Source organism: Perognathus longimembris, chromosome 15 (assembly GCF_023159225.1).
Source record: "Perognathus longimembris pacificus isolate PPM17 chromosome 15, ASM2315922v1, whole genome shotgun sequence".
In the NCBI taxonomy this organism is placed as follows: Eukaryota; Metazoa; Chordata; class Mammalia; order Rodentia; family Heteromyidae; genus Perognathus; species Perognathus longimembris.
In genome coordinates this window covers 28580502-28605369 of record NC_063175.1, presented here as the reverse complement: position 1 = coordinate 28605369, position 24868 = coordinate 28580502, and the positions used below count along the sequence as shown (strand labels likewise).

At 34.4% G+C, this 24868-nt stretch overlaps 1 protein-coding gene across 1 annotated transcript in view; it reads left to right on the top strand.

Annotated features, from left to right (window-relative positions):
• Positions 1-24868, top strand: part of Ccdc178 (coiled-coil domain containing 178) — a 274152-nt gene that overhangs the window by 23245 nt on the left and 226039 nt on the right. The window contains exons 7-10 of the mRNA XM_048363265.1: positions 852-1005; positions 5769-5864; positions 5990-6126; positions 20030-20213. Of these exons, the coding sequence (XP_048219222.1) occupies positions 852-1005; positions 5769-5864; positions 5990-6126; positions 20030-20213 (571 nt within the window). The remainder of the gene's footprint in view (positions 1-851; positions 1006-5768; positions 5865-5989; positions 6127-20029; positions 20214-24868) is intronic.

Below are 24868 nucleotides of genomic sequence, written 5' to 3'. Positions count from 1 at the left end.
GAAGGATCTCAAGCTTAAGGCCAGCCCAGGCAAGGGTAGTTTAAAAACAACCAACCAAGCTAGGTGCCAGTGGCTCATGCTTGTTATTCCAGCTACTCAGGAGACTGAGATCTGAAGATTGTGGTTTGAAGTCAGCCAGGACAAGAAATTCTGTGAGATTCTTATCTCCAATAAACTACCAAAAAGAACTTGAAAAAATGAAAAAGCAATGATGGGTCCATGTTTCATGCTGATAATCCCTGCTATCCCAACAATGAAGAGGTAGAAATAGGAGGATTACAATCTGATGTTTGCCAAGGCAAAAAGCCTGATAATCTTTTTGAAAAATAACTAACGGCTAAAAAGTCTGGAATCTTGGCTTAGTTGGTAGAGCACTTGCCTCACAAGTGTAAGCCTTTGGTTCAATCTTCTGTCTAACCAAAGCAAAAAAGTGCAAAATAATTATTTCTTTTCCTTTTCTCACCATGACTTTTTACATGCATTAAACTCTCTCTCTCTCTTCCTCTGTCTTGCTGTCTCAGTCTTTCTGTGTGTGTGTCTCTCTCTGCCTTTCCATTACTATATTTGACAACTTCTAAATCAAAGGTGCTCATAATACGTTTTGAAAAATAAAGTACAAAGGTAATTTGCTTTCTAAACCACTTTAAATTTTCTCTCAGTTCTTTTGCTTTTGAATCATAAATTCGACTTGTGATTGTTTTCTCCTTATTTATTCTGTATCTAAGTGGACTTTTTTTGAGGTTCGGGAGGTATTTGAGTAGAAAACAATATCTGGGATAATATTAATTTTAAGTCAGGAGCCAATTTAACTTCTTTTTCAATGTGGATGAAATCAACTGTTTTTCTCCCAGGAAAGAGATGAGTAAACTGAAGAATATATTCACCCACTATTCTACATCAATACATGATGTTCATGTAGAAATAAAGAAAAGTGAAGAAAAAGTGGATGAGATAATGAAGGAATCAAAGTCAACCACTGTTATTTCATCTGACTTAAAGAAAATGGTGAGTTTTTCATATTTTTTAAATGCTGAAGTTACCATTGAGCTATTAAGGACTAAATTTTCTCTTCTAACAATTAACTAAAACAGCCAATTTTCTTCCTCTACTTGTTTCTACTGTTGCATAGCAAATTACAATTGATATAGCAGCTTAACACAATAGCCATTTAGAATCTCAACCTCAATATTCGACCCTCTGAAGCCTGCACTTAGCCTAGCTCAACTGACTACACTGAAACCACGGTGCCAATATTATTGTGTTTCTTTCAGAGGACTCAGGGATGAACCTGATTTCAGATTTGCCTAGCAACAATGACATTCTGAGTTCTATCATTCAGGTTTGACCTTACTCAGTCCCTGTGGTCTTGTGACTGAGTTCCTTGCTGCCTTAGTGGTAATCCATCTGAAATCTCTTTACAAGGCCCTTGGTGTTTCTTGGCTCCTGCATCCCTCTGCTCTGAAGTTAGTAATGATTTGCTGACTTTTACCTTCTCATGCCTGGAACGGCTTTCATCTTCCAGTACCACTGATCTCTCCTGAAGATGAAGTTTGCTTCTGCCATATCTGATTCACTGCTCTGAAGGAGAGAATATAGCAAAAGCACAATAACAGAGAAAAAAAATACCCAGGGCTGAGATGTAGTTCAATGGCAAAGCGCTTGCCTAGCAAGTGAAATGTCCTGGGTACAATTCACAGTATCAAAAGAGAGAAGACCCCCCCCCCTCAAATAGATACCCAGTTCCCTGTCCATTTGTACCTACAAAACACAAAAGACCTTTTTATCACATTCTATTATAATTTCTGTATACTTTTTTCAAGACTACTAGTTTTAATGGCACAGAATATACTATCACTTTTAAATTTCTGAAATCTCCCCAAGATTTGTTTATTAAGGACTCAACTAATGCTTGTTGAATAAGAAAAGTAATTCACAAATAGAAAAAAGAAAGGAGAGAGGGAGATAAGGAAGAAAGAAAAGAAGGAAAGGAGAGAGGAAAGGAGACAGAGAAGAAAGAAAAGAAGAATAAATAGGAGCAGGTAATGGTGAAACCTGTACCTGCTGAGCCAGAAGTGGAGTGACGAAAGTGCTGATATCCCTAATCTTTGATGATGTAAAAAGATACATATTGTTTTCCAAAACATCTAGTTCCTTGTCAGAGACTATTATAAGCACGAGTGAAATTTTATGAGGGTTATCAAATAGTTGTATCAATTTATGAATCATGCTGAAATTTTCCCATAAAATATCTAGAAAAAATATCACCATTAAGCAAAGTATTTTCAAAGAAAAAATATTTACTAAACTTGTCATCTTAAAAAAATTATATTCTCTAAATGGCAAGTCTCGTTTCCCATATTTTTATGTATGTCATAGCCAAATGTCTGCTAAGGAATTGTGCCTGCATTTATTACATTGCTAATATTTGTAGGTTATATAAATTGTTTAGGGATTATTGTACTTTCTAGAGAAGATAAAAAGATGATTGCATTTAGATGTATTAATTTCTCTGTAACTTGTTCATTATAAAAACCTATTAAGCTACATTTTCAAAGAGTGCATCTTAAGGACTCAATTAAAAGCTATCATGTGCATTAGTATCATCGATTAATTTTTGTACACAATTCAAACGTCTGATACAAGAGAAAAATAAGATTTATGCTATTTGATTGAATGTATAACTTAATTAATTTCAAAGCATATGTTGCTTCCAATTTAGAGTTTTTAACCTCAGTAAGATATATTTTTTCTTAATTTGTACTCTCCAGGGATTTATGAAACTATGTATTTCTCTTTTATTATTTTTTGTTGGTTGTGGGGCTTGAATTCAGGGCTTGGGAGCTGTCCATGAGCCTCTTTTGTGCTTTACCATTTGAGCCACAATGCCACTTCCAGTTTTTGAATGGTAACTGTAGATTAGAATATCATGGGGATTGTTCTGCCATGGCTGGCTTCGAATCACAATCTTCAGATCTCTCTCAGCCTCCTGAGCAGGTAGGATTACAGGTGTGAGCCACTGGTACCTGGATATCTTTCTCTTTTTATATAAAAAATGGCTTTGGCAAATAAGAAAGCATCTTAAAATTGATTCTGCACTTTAAAAAATGTCCAAATCATTTTTCTTGTTCTTTTTCTTTTTTTCTTTCTTTTTTTTTTTTGCCAGTCCTGGGCCTTAGACTCAGGGCCTGAGTACTGTCCCTGGCTTCTTTTTGCTCAAGGCTAGCACTCTGGCCACTTGAGCCACAGCGCCACTTCTGGCCGTTTTCTATATATGTGGTGCTCGGGAATCGAACCCAGGGCTTCATGTATATGAGGCAAGCACTCTTGTCACTAGGCCATATTCCCAGCCCCAGATCATTGTTTTAATGTATAGACATAGGATTTTTTTACAAGATATTATTCCTTCCTTGATCACAAATTGTTTTAGAAAACTTTTTATCTGAAATTAATTTTTTTCTGTGATACAAATATTAATCTGTAATTTGTAATTTATAATTAATTAGTAGAAACATTAAACATTGAGATATAGTTGCCATTTATATTTCATTGAGCAAAGAAATAGATATACAGAAATAGATGTTTTAAAAATCTTTTCCTCTATATATAACTGGGTTTCTTTTGCATAGAAGCTGGTGTTTACAGCTCACCACTGATGGCTCATGTCTATAATTCTAAACACTCTGGAGGCTGATATCTGAGGATTGTGATTTGAAGCCAGCTCAGGCAGCAAAGCCTGTGACACTCTTGTCTCTAATTAACCACCAAAGGAGCCAGAAATGGGTTTGTGATTCAAACAAGAGAACACTAACCCTGAGCAGAGATGCTCAGGAATAGTGCCTAGAACTGACAGGTACTCTGCAGACCCCAGAACTGGCACAAAACAAAAACAAAAATGTATTCATAATGATTCATCAAACAGGAAAGTTGCCTGGATAGCCAGAGTAATTTTTCTCATAGAAACAAAGGTAATAATGATATATAACAATGACAATCCAATATCCTGGACTATGAAAACTATCACTTCTCTCTTTTTTTGTCTTTTTTTTTCTTATTTATTGTCAAAGTGATGTACAGAGAGGTTACAGTTTCATACATTAGGCGTTGGGTACATTTCTTGTACTGTTTGTTACCTCCTCCCTCATTCTCCCTTCCCCCCGTCCCCATTTTCCTCTCCCCCATGAGTTGTTCAGTTGGTTTACACCAAATGGTTTTGCAAGTATTGCTTTTGTATTCGTTTGAATTTTGACTCAGCTTATTTTTGCTTATTTTCTCTTATTTGAAGAGTGGGTTTGCAGAGGCTTTTATTCTACTATTTTCACTGGTGTTCTCTCAATGACTAGATTCTAGGAATGTACTTTCTCATATGGAATTAAATAAAATACTTAAATACATTACTAAAGATCTGTTTCATCCTCTAGTTTTCCACTGTGATACTAACTACAATTACAAAAATACCTCACTCTAATATAGTAGTGCTTTAGGATGGTTAGAATCTGGTGGCAAATTTTCAACATTAACTTTATTTGTAGATATCTCAGATATATTTTCATATTCTTTTAACTTCCATTAAGTTTGTTTTGTACAATAATTCATAATGGGATACTTCATTTCATCATATTTTTATATTAATTTTGGGAGAACTGATTATCTTAATTATTAAAAATTTCTATTACATACCACTCTGTTCATGTGGATCTTGATGTAGCCCTTTGATAATTGTTTGTGTTTATTTTGTATAGGTTATTCCTTTTTGTTAAGCTTATTTGGAATATTTTATAATAACTAAACTTCTATTGTTACTACGTTTCAAAGAAGATAGTAATATCTATTATTATCCTTACTCTTAAACCAGCCTTTTTACTAAAATAATTTATTATAGTTTTAGTAATTTATTATTTATTATAGTTTTAGTAATTTATTATAGTTTTGTAATCTTTTGTTTCTCTAGATATTTAATCATATCATTTAAAGTTAAACACTCGGTACTGGTGGCTCACATCTGGAATCCTAAATATTCAGGAGGCTGAGATCTGAGATTGTGGTTTAAAGCCAGCCTGGATAGAATAGTCCAAGAGGCTCTATCTTTCCAATGAACCAACAAAAAGCAGGACTAGAGACATTTTTCAGGTGCTAGAGCACCAGCTACCATGAGCAAGAAAGTCGATTGACAGTACAGACAGCACATTGCCCTAAGTTCAGGTCCTAATATCAGAACAAAATGAAGTTTAAGAGGTATTATTTATAAGTATATTGGTTTCTGACTAAATTGTTATTAGGTAATCTTTCACAAAAAAGGCACATAATTGTGATAAATGGTCATATTTTTTTAAAATTTTTAAGCCTAATAGATATGATTCATTATTTCAAAATTTATTGAGCTAGGTATAGTTCCTTATAGTTGAGTCGTTTACCCTTAAAGTAGTTTAAAAACATGTGGATAATGGCCTCAATCATTTAACTATGCCAACAATTTTGATTCATGTTATTTTCCTTTTTAATTTGTTAAGGTAAGAAGACAGAATTGAAAACTTTTTGTGTTTCAATTTTACATAGTTAAAATTTATTTTATTTTGTTATGACTATCATTTGAGTATGTCTTGATTTATATTTGGTTTATTTTATTTCACCAGAATCTTTTATCACTTTTCAGAATGGAAGTAGACTGAGGGAGGGGGGACATTTTGTACTATTTTAAGCAACACTTATAATTTTAGAAGCTAAAAGAAGAAAATCTCCACAATTCACTTATTTCCTGTACTATTTTTTAGCTAGATGATTTGAAGAGAGTATTTGAACAAATTTCCCGGAAGCACAAAAAAATTGAAAAGAACTATTTAGAAGCACTCAACAATTATTATGCCACAGTAAGTTTACCTTTCCATACATCTTGAATGTTATACTATTATCACATATTATTAAAAAGTCAGTTTATTATTGCATTTTCCTTTTTGACTGCTAAAGACATAATTCTTTCATTCTTTTGCTCAAGAAAAGAACATGGGATATTGAGCTTTCTAATATCATGAGAGACTATACAGAAATGTCAAAAGCATATGATAGAATAGTGGAAGAAAATAAAAAATTTGTGACTGACATGGACAGCATGGCTGAGAAAATCACGGAAAGGTAAGTCTGCACATATTCTTTTTGCTTTTATTCAGTATACTCACTATGTGAAATGTAATAAACCTTTCCAATCTATGTCCCTGGAGTAACTTGCTGATATCTGTGTGTATCACCCATGTAAATTCTGTACGTGTTCTAGATATTACTCTTTAAATACTGCCCATCCCAATAAGTCAAGAGTAGTAAGCAGATGTTTATAAGAAGCCTACTACATACACATCTCACCTCCTTTGAACAAGCACTACTCAATGTAAATATACTTCAAGTATTGCCTAATCAAGTTCATTGGGCTCCTTCAGCCAACCCTTAATTCTTACATATAACTACTAAACTCATTTTCTTGGTTCAAAATTCTGAGTTCATCTAACTTCTTTTTCAATTCTCATGCTCAGAATTTCATATAAGATAATTCCACATACTAAACACCTTGGTAATCTGTCGATTTTGCTATTCCACTAGCAATCTTTCACATCCTCCTCAAACTTATAGTAACTTCTGAAACTGGTCTAAATACAGTTTTTGTGCTTCCTCTTTCTATTCCACCATCCACATTGTGGCAGTTCTTTATTCTTTTTGTTTTAGGTTTTTAATGTAAGTATAATATTTTCCTTCCATACCTGCATTAATTTTAGCCTGGGTAAAGCAGGAAATTCCTTGCTTAATATTTCATAATATCCCTTGAACATTTTATGTGTAGGAAATAATTAAAATAGTTTTTCCTTCTATTTCCCCAATTTATTGCCTTTTTCCAAATCACATGGCGTTTTATAGTGGCTATTCCTCGTAAAATATTTCTGCTGTATTTTCTACATAGTTCTTCTCTTTGAAGAACATAGTGTAGGAATGAGTTCAGTGAAATTCATTCTCTACTATATTCATATATGATTTTCCATTTCTCTTGTGCTGTATGCAAAATTATATTGTGTGGATACATGATAAATCCATGTCTATCACTGAAAGGAAGATCATTAGGGTAGACATAGGCTAGGGCCATTTTTTCTTTGTCAGTTTGCACTCTGGGCTGACATAAATACTGGTACATATACTATGCCTTCAATTTTTAAGTACTGAAGGGAAGGAGGAGGAAAGAAGAAAAAGAAGGAATCAAAATACTTTATGATGGTAGGTAAATTTGAAAAAATATGGTAACCCATTCATCTATGCAAATAATAGAATGGAACTGCTAATTAAACTCATCTATATTAAATGTGTAATTTTAAAGAAAGCAAAATAAACCTATTTTTTCTAGAGTGATATGAGAACTTGAACTTCAGGCTAGGGGTACTACGTCCCTTAGTTTCTTCACTCAAGGCTAGTGCTCTATCTTTTGAGCCATAGTTCCACTTTCAGAGTTTTGTTGGTTAATTGAAAGTGTCTCATGGGCTCTCCTGCCCAAACTGGATTTGAACTTTGATCCTCAGATCTCAGCCTCCTGAGTAACTAGGATTATAAAAATAAACCACTGGCACCTAGCTAAAAGAGATTTTTTTAAAGGATAATCTAAAATTATCATTGCTACTATTACTTTTTATTATATATTTTATTGAGGAGAGGACCAGAAGTAAAACAGACACCTGAAGAGTAAGCTATAGGAGGAGCTCCTGGAGGAGGTGAATGAATAAATGAATGAGTGAATGTTAGCGTTTATCAGTTTCTCCTGAAGGGACAAGTACCTCCAAATCACAATGGCTTACAAGTGAAAAGGTTTATGTCTTCCTTATATTGCAGTGTAGCTGTGTCTGCTCTGTCTGTGTTTCATGTCATCTCTTCTGAGATCCAGCGAAAGGGTATGGGCTACTTCTTGGTTTGGTAAATACAGGAAACATACCCTGGTGACATCATCCAGTAGCTCCTACAGTTTGCAATGGGAAGTCAGCGATGTTTCCCGAGCTTTCACTGCACTGAAGAAAACACATCACCTAACCAATGCTCATGTCAGTGGGGGGAGAGGCCATTCACTTGAGAAGAGGTGTATGTAGTAAATAGCGGGAAACACTATGACAAACTATGACACAGATTGGGAACATGACCCCAGTTACAAGGAAGAATTTATAGAGTATGCACATTGGTGTTTGAGAAGCACCCCAAGATGTCACTTCACGTGTACTAATCTCCAACACCAAAATAAATAAAAACAAACAATAAACAAATGAATGACTAAATGAACATGTTACTTATAGACAATGCAATGGATCCTTTCCCACTATTGTTTTCCTTTAAAATTTGCTGCCATTTCATACTTTTTTGTTTCAGGTAGACAACTAAACCTCACTTTTTAATCTTTTAAAACTGTATAAATAGGTATTTTATCATCTTCCTCCACTAGTGAAAATTTTAGCAGTGCTAGCTATCTCTTTCTTCATCTTGTTTTTCTGTCTCAAGCTTTTGGAGTCTTTCTCCCTTAGCTCTTTCTACTGTGTCTCATCCCCCTCTGAAAACCATTTGCAAATTCTTTTTTGATTCATATGAAAGTCAAGGTAATGTATTGTATGTTTGTATGTTCTTCAGAGCCTCCTTAAAAGTTTCCTAAACCATGGTAAACTCCATTTCACTAAAGGGGAAAATAGTGCCTTCTAAGAGCTACTCAACACTGTGGACAGGACATAGTGTTGTAGAAAATTAGGTAAACACAGAGTACAAAAAGAGATTGAGGACTATGGCCTAGAGGTAAAGTGCTTGCCTCATATACATGAAGCCCTGGGTTCCATTCCTCAACACCACATAAAGAAAAAAAAAAAAGACAAAAAGAGATTGAAACCCTAAAATGATTTTAATCCTTAGAAATATTCCTATAAATATAGTACTCTGATTTTCCCCCTCATACAGGAACTGGGGTCTTGTTTTTATTCTCAACATAAAATAACAACAGTTTTCTAACATTATCATATGTATTTTAAATGCATCATGTTAATAGCTATATTACATGCCGCTCTATGATTTATGTAATAGATTCTTTGATTTGGACTGCTACTTTTACAAATTGCAGATGTATGACAATCAAAGTTTGATTTGGAAATCTTTTAGAGTATAGTTGCTCTTTCAAATTTAAAAAATGCTTATAAATAATTTCAAAACATTTAATAATTTTGTTAAACTACTTTATAGAAAGACTGCATCATATTTTAAACTGCGCAGTACACAGCCTCTCCTCCTGTGCCAGGAATAATATTGAGTCCTCCTGTACTTAACCTCTCCCAGCACCATGAATAAAAAATATATTCCTAATAGTGTTTTCAACTCCTAACTCTTTCATTACTACCGATGCTGAATATTTATAGACATTGTCTTGAAGTATCTTTTTGTATAAATATTCCTGGCACATTTCAAAGGAAGAAATGATGAATTCAATTGCCAAGAGTCTAAATGGCTTTCTGGCTTAGAAGATGCTCAAATATATCTGAGTACAAGGGTTCTAATCACAAATAGTATAGGCTAAAATAAGCTTAAAATGTCAGGGCACAGGTAAGCTAATGACTTAGAGTTGCAGTAGGACTATAGCTTAAATAAAGTGCATGATTTGATTTGTGTGCCTCTGTGGGGGGGGGGCATTTGTGTTTGATCCTATATGCGTGTGTATAAATACAGTTGTGTACCTGTGTGTGTGGCCCTATAATGACAAAAAGTTCTAAATTCAATTAAAAAGTTTCTAGATAAAATTCTAGTTGAATTAAAATTTTATTATAGTTATAACTATACTCTCAATATAAAATTATTTTATAATTTCATAAAAATATCATCAGATAAAATTATCCAAGATAATTTAAAGCGATTAGTCACGGACATAAATATCTCTGTAACAAAATATCTAAATGTAAAAGCAATTATAAAACTAAAGACTGTAGCATTAACCAATTTAGAGATAGCTAGGAAATTGAAACATCACAGATGCCAACAGCAATGAGATAAAATTTTTGAAGGTGTCTCTTCCAATACAGTTAATACCAAATCCAAAAGAAGTTCTATCAAGGAGATACATAATAACTACACAAAAGACTGAATACTAACCAGACACCAGTGGTTTATTACTGTAATCCTAGCTACTCAAGAGACTAAGACCTGAGAACTGAGGCTCAAAACCAGCCCAGGCAGGAAAGTCTGTGAGTGTGTTATCACTGATTAACCAACAAAAAGCTGCAGGTGGAGCTTTAACTCAATTGGTAGAGCCTTGAGCCAAAAAGATAAAGGAGAGTGTCAAGACCTGAGTTCAAACTCATGTACTGGCAAATGTACACACACATTTAAAAAATTGTGTATGATTTCTTAAGCAAATTAAAGAAGACAGGAATGAAAGCAGATGTCATCTCTTGGTCAAAGACCGAATTATTAGCAGTTATAAAGATGTTCAAGCAATTCCAAATGAATTGTTAGAAAATTCTCTTTGTGTATATGTGAATATGTGTTAACTAAAAAGCTGATGCAAAACTCTACAGGCAAAATCAAAGGGGCACAAAAGAGAATACTGTGAAAGACCTTGGCTTGAGACATTACAGTATCATGATTCAAAAATTATAATACAGTCTAATATGTAAGATGACTTTCATTAGTGCAGGGATTGGTAAAGAGTTCAGGTGGTGGAATGGAATACAAGATCCAGAATCAGACCTGTGTGTAGGCATTCATTTGATTTATGACAAAATTTCCTCTTTAGTAAAGCAGGGAATGAATGGCTGTTTTGTTGGCTTCATGATCAAGCCAATTGTCATGCTACCAATCACCACAAACAAAAATCTATTTTGAATAAGGCAAAATTTTTATAAGCAAGAATATTAACACCATCATAACTGAAAAAATTTATAAAGAAACACACCATTTTCAATGGAAGGTCAAGAGTAGACTGGTAAAATGTAATTGTAACAACTGTATCAAGAGATAAATCAACAAGGCAATAAAACAATAGAGAAAATTCAATAAATAATAAAATTATAAATATATAACAAGAATATAACATATAAATATACTAGCATAAAATACAAATCATATTCACAGAGTAAAAATCCAATAAAAATTAACAAAGAACTGAACAGTCACCTCACAAAAGAAAATGACCAAATATGTAATGATTAGGGAAAGATGCTTGATTTCAGCCATCATAGAAGTGATACCATACCATTTGCCTGAAAGGTCAAAGTACAGGAACTAAGTATTGTAGCTTCCACCAGGACTCAGAAGAACAGGAACTCTCACACATTGCTGGTGGGAGTAAAACTTCATGCAAGGTTTTAAGTCTCTTTTACCATCTACTACACAGTTAAACACATTCCATTTCTAGGTGTATATCAAACAAAAATTCATACATGAGCTTCTCTAAAGCCACTTCAAAGTTCATAGAGGCATTATTTTAATAGCTGCATTGTGAACATCAAGATTAGAGTGGATGAAGAAAAGTATCCCGTTCATACAAACTAATAATCTACAGCAATGGCAAACACATTTCAGCTGCTCTCATAAGTAGTTTTGAGCAGAAGGAGACAAAATGAAGTAGATGCAGTGTTTGAGCCTCTGTTTAAAAATATAAAAGAAATTAAAAAAAAAACATTATAGCCCCAGAAGGTAAGATTGTATTTAATACTGGGAGAGCACACAGGGGAAGCATCTACTGGCCATAGTCAACATTTTTATCACAAAATAGGTGATGAGGACTGTGATTTACATAATTAATTTATAATATTGCTATTTCAATAACATTACTGTAAATACTAAATTACATAAATTATTAAAGCAGTTCAATTATAATGCATTCAATAATTTACTCATGTTTAATTCAATTCATATTATATACAGATATTAGAGTAGGTTTCAGAGTTGTAATGTATCTTACAAAGGATGTTTACTGCCTTGCATGAGCCCCCAGGGAAAAGTCTAATTCTCCAAGTGTGTTCTTAATTTCTTAGTGGTTGTATAACTACAATAGGAAATTCAGGAAAGGAACTCATAGGAGCTTGTGAATTGCCATTCATTTAAGTCAGCAGTGACTACAATTACCGGTGGCTTAAAAAAGAAATAATTTCTGTGGTTTCCTACACACACTCTGCCTTCTAGGAAGACCATGAGTTCACTCAATTACTTTGCTTCTTAGAAATACCAGGGCCTTGGTGAGACTTTCACACACAAAATTAAAAGAGTAAAATTAACAATTTCTTTTTCATGGCTACACAGCCACTGTCTTCTAACAGCTTGCTATTAGGCAGGACCATGCACATTTTCTCCCATTCCTAGATTCTCAATAGGTTTTAACCTAGCGTCTGACACATTGTTAGCATGTATTAAGTGTTGAATAAAAATGTTCAGTAGATAAAATTCCAGCAACTTAGAACTTTACAATTATGAGTCATAGATTGGTGTTTTTAAACTTAAGACTAAATATGCACTCAGTGTGTGTGTGTGTGTGTGTGTGTGTGTGTGTGTGTGTGTATCATAAACACCTGCTGTGTGTCCACACTGATTTACATGATAAAATCTATTTATTATTCATTTTCCTCCAGGGGAAATATGTGGACTAACATGAAATTTTATATTTTCAACATTCAGTCACCAATAGTCTTACAAAGAACATCACTTAGATAATGTGCCAGAGGAGTTAATGGCCAAGAAGAGGTTTGGAGCTGGGGTTTGACACAGACATTTAGGGTCAGTTCTTGAGAAAGTATCACTTCAGTTGAGACTTAGTTAAAGATGTGCTAGCCCTGAACAGCTCTAGGGAAGAGAATTCCAAACAGAAATAATAGAAAATATGGACATCCTAAAACAGGTAAAATTTCTTTTTGCTTTGGATACAGAGTGGAAACTAGTGTTCCTTCAATGCTATATGTATGAAGGGTGATTTGGGGTGACAAGTGCTGACAAGGCAGATAGAGCTCCAGTAATGAAAGCACAGAGGCATTTAGATTTAAAGCATTTTTATAATCTTATACTTTAGAAAGGTCACTTGGGCTTCTTAGTGAAGGATGGACTTTGGTGGCCATATAAAGAAAAATGTTTTTAGTAGTTCAGAAAAAAAATTAATAATGATGACTTCGATCAAGGCTTTTGCAGTATAAACGGCAAGAAATAGCTGATTTTCAGATACATTCTGGAAGAGCTGCCAACAGGATCTTTTGACAGCTGGGATAAAAGATGTGAAGAGAAGAAAAATCTCAGGCTACTCACTGAGATAATGAGGGCTTGACAAGGGACATGAAGGGGACTGGGAGGGAGAAGATATATCTTCTTAGCTAGATTAAATTTTACATTTTCATAAGCTCTTCAAATGGAAAAAAATGTCAAATTTAGATATATTGGTTGATAGTTCTGCCATAAGGAGGATATCAAAGACAAATTTGGAGTCATAAAATTAAACAACAAGACTAGACAAGCTGTTTAAAATAAGAGTCTTAGAAAAGTAATAAGAATTTACATAATAGAAGACATGCAGTCTTTTGCTACCGAACTTTAGGGCTTGCATTCTTTAATGAAGGACTTGCTTATTGGAAAGTAAAAGCAATCCTCAAGAATTAATACAAAGAAAGTACTTAACAATGGCAGGCTAAATTCCCAGCTGATACTTGTCTTTCCTAAAGATATAAATGGGAAATAATAGCCTTGCTGAGCTTGGTACATTAATGGATTAAATTAATTGACTTCACACGATAGGCCATGAGCTATTGATCTGTGCAAGGGTGGAAAGCATATGAAGGAAGAATGACTGAATAGGTGTACCATATGCTAATATAATCATAAGAGTGTGTGCACACTTAAGCCTGGGACCTGAGTGAGGAAGAAATAATTTAAAGCATTCTAACTCTCCACACCAATTAGATTTATTTTCTTCTTCTTCTTCTTCTTCTTTTTTTTTGCCAGTCCTGGGGCTTGGACTCAGGGTACTGTCCCTGAGTTCTTTTTGCTCAAGGCCAGCACTCTACCACTAGAGCTACGGTGCCACTTCCGGCCTTTTCTGTAAGTGCTGCTGAGGAATTGAACTCAGGGCTTTGTGCATGTTAGGCAACCACTCTACTGCTAAGCCACATTCACAGCCTTAATTTTTTATTTCTTTAAAAAAATCTAAATTGGTCTTCAGGCCTGTTCCGGTGCCAATACCCAGAAATGAACCCACAGAATTACGCCTACTTAATCTTTGAAAAAGGAGCTAAAACAATAGTCTGGAAGAAAGATAGCCTCTTTAACAAATGGTGCTGGCAAAGCTGGTTCAACACATGCAACAAACTAAAACTAGACCCTTATATATCACCCTGCATCAAAAATCAATTCCAAATGGATCAAAGACCTAGAAATCAAAACAGACACCATGAAAACACTAATCAAAGGAGTAGGAGAAACACTTGGGCTCCTCGGCACAGGACGGAACTTTCTTAACAAAGACCCAGAAAGGCTACAAATCAAAGAAAGGTTAGACAAATGGGACTGCATCAAATTGCAGAACTTCTGCAGGGCAAAGGACATAGCTCACAAGATAAACAGAAAGCCCACAGATTGGGAAAAGATCTTTACTGGCCATTCAATGGACAAAGGCCTCATATCTAAAATATATGCAGAACTGAAAAAATTACCTTCCTTCAAAACAAAACCGCAAAGAACCAATAGCCCCCTCATCAAGTGGGCTAGAGACTTAAAAAGAGACTTCTCTGATGAGGAAATGAGAATGGCCAAGAGACATATGAAAAAGTGCTCTACATCACTGGCCATCAAAGAAATGCAAATCAAAACAACATTGAAATTCCTTCTCACCCCAGTAAGAATGTCCTATATCAAGAAAAATAACAATAACATCTGTTGGAGGGGATGTGGCCAAAAGGGAACCCTACTTCACTGTTGGTAGGAATGTAAACTGGTTCAGCCACTCTGGCAAGCAGTATGGAGATTCCTCAGAAGGCTAAACAGAACTCCCCTATGACCCAGCAGCCCCACTTTTGGGTATCTATCCAAAAGACCACAAACATAATCACACTAAAGCCATCAGCACAACAATGTTCATTGCAGCACAATTTGTCATAGTGAGAATTTGGAACCAACCCAGATGCTCCTCAGTAGAAGAATGGATCAGGAAAATGTGGTACATATACATAATGGAATTTTATGCCTCTATCAGAAAGAATGACTTTGCCCCATTTGTAAGGAAATGGAAGGACCTGGAAAAAGTTATACTAAGTGAAGTGAGCCAGACCCAAAGAAACATGGACTCTATGGTCTCCTTTACAGGGAATAATTAGCACAGGTTTAGGCAAGTCACAGCAGAGGATCACAAGAGCCCAATAGCTATACCCTTACGAACACATAAGATAATACTAAGTGAAATGAACTCCATGTTATGGAAATGATTGTTGTAGCTACTTTCAGCGTGCCATATGTAATTGTAGCCTCTATTATTGATGATCTTCTTGTGTCACCTTCCTGTGGTTGTGCTTACACTTTCTCTATATCTTATCTGAGTATATTGGAAACCGGGTATACTGGTATTAGAACTAGGAAATTGAAAGGGAATACAAAAATCGAGAGACACAGGGTAAAAAAAGACAAACAACTACAAAAACATTACTTGCAAAACTGTTTGGTGTAAATGAACTGAACAACTCATGGGGGGGAAGGGGAAGGGGGAGGGGGGAGAGGGGAATGAGGGACGAGGTAACAAACAGTACAAGAAATGTATCCAATGCCTAATGTATGAAACTGTAACCTCTCTGTAATTCAGTTTGATAATAAAAAATGTATATATATATGTATAAATAAAATAAAAAAATCTAAATGGTCTTGGAGGGCTGTAGCTCACATATGGTCATGCGTGACTGTGTACAGTCACTCTCCACTGGCTTGTTAGTTGCTTCCTCTGTGAGACAAGCTACTTGTGGGCAGCCATTGGGGAGTTCTCCAAAGGTGTTAAATAAATGACATAGTGAGTTAGTGAGCTCTGAGTAGGAATTTATTCTTAGTTCTTTTTGTGTCACTGTTCATAGGCTCCTACTTTCTCTGCTGTATATTCACACTCACATTCACAATAATACTTTCTTGCAGCAAGCATTAACCATTCTCCTTTGCTAGTTTTATCTTAGATCTTTTCATTTATTAAATAGTTTGTAATCAATGTGGTAGACAATTTGTATATATTAACCTCATTTTTTAACCTTCACAGCAATTTAATTATAGGTATTTTCAATCCCATCTTACAAGGAGAATGTTATATATGAAACCATTTTCACATTTGGGATTTGAATATAGGTATAGACTTATCTGAATAAAATCCATGCTCTTTCCATCTAAAAAAGAAACACTTGTTTTTCTTTGACAGGGAAGTCTTGGTTCCTGTTTCTAAGACATTCCAGAAGTTTTTTTGACACTACTTCAAAAACATAAAACGCTATGGATTTCTTTTTTCCTTCTGTAGGTTTGACTACAGCCATTGTTTTTCAAAGAATGACCTGCACTTTTTTACTTCCTCCTATTGATTGATGCTGTCTCATAGAAGTGTAGGATGTTCTTTTGCAGCATATTTTGTAAGGATAGTCTTCAACTATTTGGTATTTAGATTTTTTCTGATATTAGATGATAAAAGAATGTGGTAGGTGATAAAAATACTGTTTTAATAATATCCGTTATCATAATCCTCCATAGCTAAATGTTAGCTTATTGTAGACCAGTTTAAGATAATTAAGGTATTATAAATAAATCCTCTTCTCTTATTTATGATTTGTGCCTTTTCAAAGGTAATCAAGATGTAAATTTATTGTGCATTAGTCCTTGGAAAATTTGAGCTATAATTCTTAGAGACTTAGAGACGTCCACATTCACAGTAATACTTTCTCTCTGCCTGCATTAGCCATTGTTCTTTGCTAGTTGTACTTTAGATTTTGTCATTTCCCACAATGGAATTACCATCTGACTGTTCAGTTTTCAGAATCCACTTTCTTATACCCAACACTGTTCTTTCCATCTTACTTTTATTAATCCCGTTGCATCAACAGATATTTAATACTTAAGAATTGCCTGCGTGCATCTTTCTCACCTTTTTCATCTTTTTTTTTCTTATGTATCCTAGTTATTTGATCAGAAAAGTAGTTATTTAATAATACTCAAGACCTTGTTGCCATAAATCAGAAAATCATATGTGAAGTGAAACCAGTACCTTGTGTCCCTGACCTGTACCTAACAGCTGGAAGTAAACATGAATATGCTAATTGATCTTGCCAGAAGTGGAAGCTCAGTTAGTGGGCATATGGAGACAACATTTTTTAAAATAAAATCCCACAGTATCGTGAACAAAATCCTCACAGTCAGTACTTACCAAGCCACTTGCTAGATAGTACCTTATATTGAAAGAGAATGCTCTTAGTTAATTGTCTTTTTAAGCATATGGACATATAAATTAAGTATGGAAAATACTGCTAACACACACAAAAGAATTTTGTTATGATTAAACTTCAGTGGTATTGCAGGAAATTAGCTTATATTATTTCCTCAAAAGTCTCAAATAATACTCAACATTGTAAAGATATTTCTGGGTAATTCATCTTTTTCTGAATACTTGTTGAAATATTTTTCCTACCTTTAATTGTCAAGCCCAACACATCTTCATATTTAGCCAATCATCTTCCCATTTAATTCCTATAGATGCACTCAAATAGGAATGTTTTTCTCTCACTAGTCATACTCACATAGTACAAATGTTTCCTTTCTCATGAAATGTTTCCTTTTTCATTAACAATTAATTTCCCTTTAACAGCACTTGAGCTATTTTTATTATACCTTTCTGTTTTGTAATTGGTTGTCTTCCACATCTATATGTTCTTATTCACATCTTTGCCTCAGTCAGATTTATGGAAAATCATTTCAGCTTTTACCCATTTAGTATGATGTTGGCTAGATGTTTGTCATATATATATTGATAGTCCTGGGGCTTGAACTCAGGTCTTGGGCACTCTCCTTGAGGTTCTCTTTGCTCAAGGCTAGCACTCTACACTTGAGCCACATCACCAATTCTGGCTTTTTCTGTGTATATGGTACTGTGGTATTGAAAAGAGGGCTTCATGTATGCTAGGCATGCATTCTACCACTAAGCCATATTCCTAGCCCCTATATTCTTTATTATCCATTTTTACTACTAAATTTTTATTTGTCCACTTTTGCTTGCTATACTATTATGTTATATTCTTAAATTCTTCAGCGATTTTATCATGAGAGGGTGTTGAATTTTGCCAGAGCCTTTGTGTATCAATTGAGATGATCATGTGATTTATTTGTTCTTGATTCTGTTTATGGGATGTATTATATTTAGTGATTTACGTATATTGTATCATCCTTTTTTTTTTTGGCCAGTCCTGGGCCTTGGACTCAGAGCCTGAGCACTGTCCCTGGCTTCCTTTTGCTCAAGGCTAGCACTCTGCCACTTGAGCCACAGCGCCACTTCTGGCCATTTTCTGTATATGTGGTGCTGGGGAATCGAACCCAGGGCCTCCTGTATACGAGGCAAGCACTCTTGCCACTAGGCCATATCCCCAGCCCCTGTATCATCCTTTTATCCTTGAGATGAAACCAACTTGATCATGGTGTATGATCTTCTAAATATACTGTTAAATTCAGTTTGCAATAATTTTATTGAGAAGATTTGTGTCAGTATTTGTCAGTGATTGATCTGTAATCATAAAGCCAATCATTATTGGAAACTTTCTTGTTTATCCATGATCTTAATATGTCAGGGAAAATGTTAGTGTATTTATTCATACAATGGACAGCTTTGTTGAGTCTTAGCTTCAAGATCCATTCTTCTCTGTATATGAGCTGTTAACTGCCCTTAACCTTAAGCCCTAGTCACTGCTGTTCTTTTCACAAACAAGCACAGCCCTGCTATGCATAGTGAAACTCTCCCTCATTAGTCATCCCATGGAATAATTCAGTGAGTTTTTCTCTGTTTCTTTTCCACTTCTGTTTTGATCCTTTTTATCTTCTTTTCTAAAAAGTTGATTACTTCAATTGTAAGCCTAGCCATGACTCAGGCATGCCTTGAATGAGTATTTTGGTCTCATATCCTACCTGAGAATAGATAGGAGTGAGGAATTAATGCAGCTCTGGTAGATAGATAGATAGAGATATAGAGGTATAGATATATGTATATAGAGAGATCTATATATAGATATATGGAGGTATAGATATCTATGTAAATATCTATATAGATATGTACATCCTGCTGTTTTGGTTTCCCACCTTCTCTGACTTAGTCTCATTAATTCATTCTTCTCTGTGTACTGTTGAATATCAGCATTGTTCTATGTAAGCTCAAGTGTTATTTCTCTCTTTCTTGAGTGACAGATATCTATATAGATTATGCTCATGTGCTAATTATCTCTATCTACAGATATCTAGATAGATGATTATATATAATTATATAAATTATATGAAAATATAATTACATCTATATAATTATGTATTATATAATCTATCTATCTATCTATCTATCTATCTACCTAAACACAAAATACAATCTCAAGCCTACAACCCAGCAACTCATGAAACAGAGATAAGGAGGATTCAAGTTCAAAAGGTGAGCTTGAATAAAAATTAGACGCTACCCCCAACAAAAAAGTGAACCTGATACTAGGTATCTTTAATGAGCCACTGTAGAAAGTAGAAGTCGAAAGATAATGATCTAGACTGGCCAAAGTAAAAAACATGAGACTCCATTTGAAAAATAACTAGAACCAAAAAGCTTTGGAAGATTGCTTAGAGTGCTGGCCTAACAAAAATGACACCCTGAGTTCAATTTCTAGTACTGCCAAATAATCTAGTACTAATCTTGCCCCATGTATATTCCTATTAAATATTTGTTTCAGCATACGTTCTTTTAGAATAATTGCTTGGATTTACCTTAACATGTGTCCTTTTAAACTAATCATATTAATTATTTTTTACTTTATTTTTACAGCATGCACAAAAAAATAGAGTATGAGAGTGATATCCAAAGTTTTCACAGAATGAAGAAAAAGAATAGTGTGTATCTCAAAGATCTCTATGAAGAGTCTTATCGCATTGGTACTATTTTTGCCATAACCAAGCATAAAACTGAAGAAATGGAAGATAAAGTGGCAGAAGTGAGAAGAAAGTTCAAGGTTGTCTATCTTTGTTTCCTAATGAAAAATCGGGGTAATTGACCTGAATTTACGGTGTTAATTTTTCTTGCTAGATATTAACAATGGAAGAATATCTCTGGCATTTAGTTTCCCTACCCCATGGGGTTTAAGAAATTACTAGGAAAAAATTAGAAATTGATTTCAGCTTAGGAAGGATCCCACTTGCTAAACATTCTCATCTCTGAGCATGAAGACATGGCATGGAATTTCAACCATGAACCAGGCATATCTAGCTCAGAATAGTGTTGCATTAAAAGTAAATTCTATGCTGTCCTGGAGCAAGTCATGTTTATAGTTGTTCAAGTTTGTGACTTTTATTTTTACCTAGGTGATGATCCTATTATCTTTGAGGACTGAATGATTATATCTATCTAACATTCCAAGGCTCTGTGTCTTTCCTTGTAGATACTGATTGGATGACCTTGACATAAAATTAATTCTTAATCCATGTTGTTGAAAATTTAATTGTATCAATATTACTCCTTGAATAATTCTAGGTGATAACCTTTTAATGCCTTAAGAGATAGAAATTTCTGAATTCTATTACTTCAAGTTAGGGTTGCCGCCATACACCACCTAAGTTTTAGGCAGTTCATAGAAGTAGTCCTGAATAATCAAAGATATCTAGTAATTTCCAGACACATCCAATTATCACTGATGGTTTTATCTCAGTTTTTTCATTCTTTATTCTCAGTAATTGATCCATTCAGTAAAGAGATGTTTGGTCAAACTCCAGGATGCATTTTACCAGTTGGATGAGAAAAAAAGTGAACTACAGTAAAATGCATACTGAATGAACCACTCAAAACTGTCTCAAGATTGTGATATTGCACACACACAAAAAAAGCTTGAAGACTTTTACCATGTATTTATTTCAATATTTCTGTTGAAGGCTTTTGTGCAAGCTACATGATCTCAAAATGATTTTTTATAGTAAAATGATGGTAGAAAAGGGGTATGGAAGGCCTTGCTAGTTCCACTATAAAATCACAGTGCTAAAACCATATGGAAGAGATAGAAAAGAAGTTGGTGGCTTGAAAATCTATTTTTGTTGAAATCTTAATTGTTCTCATGTTCATAATACTGTATAATTCTTTTTCATTACCAGTAAGTAGTTGTATAAAGTAACTGCTGTTCAAGAAAGCATTTCATGAATACAATGAATTTTAGTCAAAGTTATCCTTTTGAAAATTCTCACCTCTCCCTCCCCTTCTGCCATTTTTCTCAATTTTGTAGAATGCTGGATAGTTCTTATTCACACTTTTATTTATGGGATGGAGTGATTTTCACAGAGTAGCACCACTTTCAGAAAACAGTGTAGAGTTTGGGGCACCAGGAGACCAGATGCTGAACTTGGTAAAATTGGTAAGACACCAGACCTAAACTTTGACCCATAAAGATTCAGTCAAGATCAAACTTTGAATAATCACATGAGTCATTTTCTTGCATTATAGACAAGAGAGAATGCATTAGGTTCTTGGAATGTTCTAGATCACAGTAATCTGTTCGTTAAGTTTGTCATTTAGAGACTACTTTGCCCTGAATACTTTTTGCAAATGTTTCAACCAATCCCAGAAGACACTTAGTCATTTCTTCAAATGCTATAGGAAATCCCTCTTTATGAGAGGTTTTACCTACCGTGCTTTCAGTTTCCTACAGGCAGTCAAAGTTCAAAATAAAAAAAAAATAATTCTGAAAAAAAAACTTTTAAATTCTGTGCCAATCTGAACAACACAGTGAGCTATTGTAGCATGCTCTGTGTCCTACCATGAATAAACATCATTCCTTTGCACCCGCCCCCATGTCTGTCCATCCTATATATGCTACCTAATTGTTTGTCACATAGTAACCATCTTGGTTATAAGATGGGTTGAGGTGAGACTTGGTTCCACAGTTGAGGTTTCACAGAGCTTATGCTTTACCAACCATTATTTGTCACTAAAGCTCAAAGGTAACAATGAATGAAATTTTGTTTGCACTGTATTGATTGCTCTGTCTTATGATTTGGCATTGTCAGTATCTTATGCTGCTTAATTTATAAGTTAAACTTTATGAAAGAAAGGTATGATTAGGTTTGACACAATGTGGACATTCTCTAGGTATTTCAGAGTGTTCTCTTGTAAGTGTTGGCTACTGTATTGGCTTCTCCTCTGAAATGAAGTTCATAGGATCCTCATTTGAACAGAAGTCACCATTTTCTAAATAGCTTCTATGGAAGGAATAAACTCACCCATAGAGACCTGCTTATAGTATTTCTAGTTCAATACACAGAAAGCAGTCCTCATCAAGCATTGAATAGCACTGCACAACTTCTATAAACAATTCCAGATGAAGCTGGTATATTTAAACACAATTGTAATATAAACATCCTAATAGCTCATTGATTCTGTTTTGGAGGACTTATGCCTTACAGCAGGTCAAATAAAGAATGTATCTCTTGTTCCACCTAAAGTAGCTTTCATTTAACTATGAATTGACATCGTATTCCTGGCTATAATGAAGTAATAACCAAAATTGACTACAATGGCTTGTTTATTTTTGCTTCAAACTAATGAGACGTGATCATATTGTCATAATGGTTAAAATGGTACACAACAAATTCATCTTAGATTTCAGAACTCAGTTAATTTTCCTTGGTAGAATTTGATTTCTTCTTTTTTAATAATTAAGGAGAAACTTTATGAATAAAGAGAAACTCTCATTTGTATCACATAATCCCTTTTCCCCTCTATGCTCCTTTGTTTACAACTTTGCTTTTGCATTCTTTGCTTTTTGTTTTAATTTACTATGATTCTTTGCTTTATTTGGAGGCATTATAGTTGGCCTAAATGGAAAATTGCATGATCTGTAATGTTAGGAGCAGGAGTCTCATAAGGAATGGTTGCCGGGGGAAGGGTGACAGGATACAGGTGATACAGCAACAATGTGACATCAGATTCCAGTTCTTCTAATGGCTTAGTCAAGCATCTGAAAAGCACATTATTTTTCTGACATATATTTGAAGAGGAAAATGCACCTAAAAATATGATCGAAAAAATTCTTAGACATCCATGGATCTAAGGTGCGAAACATTTGAGGACATAATAAGACTTTGCCTCCTTGTAACCATCATCTATCTCCATTCAACTGCATGAGCTTGTTAGAAAACAGATGTGGTCACTTGTGTAGCATTTCCATTTCCTTCTCTACATTTTTTTGCTTCTGATTTTATCCAAGACAAATCTGATTTTACTGAAAAAGCTTAGGTGATTAGATTCAGATATTCCTTAATTTGAATCTTGGTCCTGCTCATTATTTGTTAGGAAAAGAATGAGAATGTCCTGGGACTTATATTAGCCTCTTATACTTCTGTGTGGTTAATAAATAACATTATACTTAAAATACTTAACTTGGAGACTTACAGATGTAATGTCTTAAACTTCTAGCATGAGGATACATTTTGTTGTTCAGGACTAAAATAAAAACCTTTATACAGTTTTACTTTTGAGATTGTTTCCTGATGAGTGTGATTACCATGTAGATTCTAAATAACACAGTAAAAGAAATATTGAAAGTGGGTTGAATACTTAGTTTGAGTGATATTTTTGTAATTGCTTCTTGCCTTCTCCCTTTTGTGTCTCCCACAATGATCTCACAAAACAGAAGGTATGGCTATCTCAATTTTACATATGTGGAAACCTATGGTGAATAATGGCAAAGATATATATGTGTAATTTTACTATTATTCATATTGCTCAAGTATCCAATTCAGTATATATTCAGACTTCTGGAACAGTCATTAAAATACAGATGAGAAATTAAAATATATTCATAATACATAATACTATCAAAATATGATTTTACAAAAATTACCAGATTTAGAAAAACTAACATCAAAGATGAACAAAGTCAAGAGGGATGCTTGTTTCAAGCTGTTTATAATTAGTTATGCAACTACCACCTGACAACAGAGGGATCATTAGAGGAACAAGCTTGTCTACTTTGTGAATATGGCGGCATTCCCAGTGGGCTTGTCACCAGTGGCTCACACCTGTATTTTTAGGAACTCAGGAAGCTGAGATATGAGTGTCATGGTTTGAAGCCAATCTGGGCAAAAACATCTGTGAGACTCATCTCCAGTTAAACACTAAAACACGGCCAGAAGTGTAGTTCGGGCTCAAATGGTAGAGTGCTCGTCTTGAGCAAAAGAGCTGAGGGAACAGTACCCGGGCCCTGAGTTCAAGACCTACAACTGGAAAAAAAAGGAAGTAGATATTCAACAAATATGTACAAGACTACACAATTATACAGAGGGAACATATGGTAGGAAATACTAAATTTGCAAATTTCTGAGTAATGACATACTGGCTAAGCATAAGTGTAAATATAAGTTGTAAATTTGTTCAGTATGGAATTCTTAGAAATATAATGTCTGTCTTTTTAAATGTCTAGGAAAGATCTTACTAGACTGAGTCCAGCAAACATAACCTCAAACTCAGGACACCCTCTTCAAAATTACCCCCAAAAGTTACCATGTAAATCTATTGGCTTTGAGAATACAAATTAATTTAACTTTTTGTAATTTAAAAAGTATTCTACAAAGAAATCTTACATGCACTTTCACTTAGAAGAAAGAAAAGAATAAAATAGAGAAA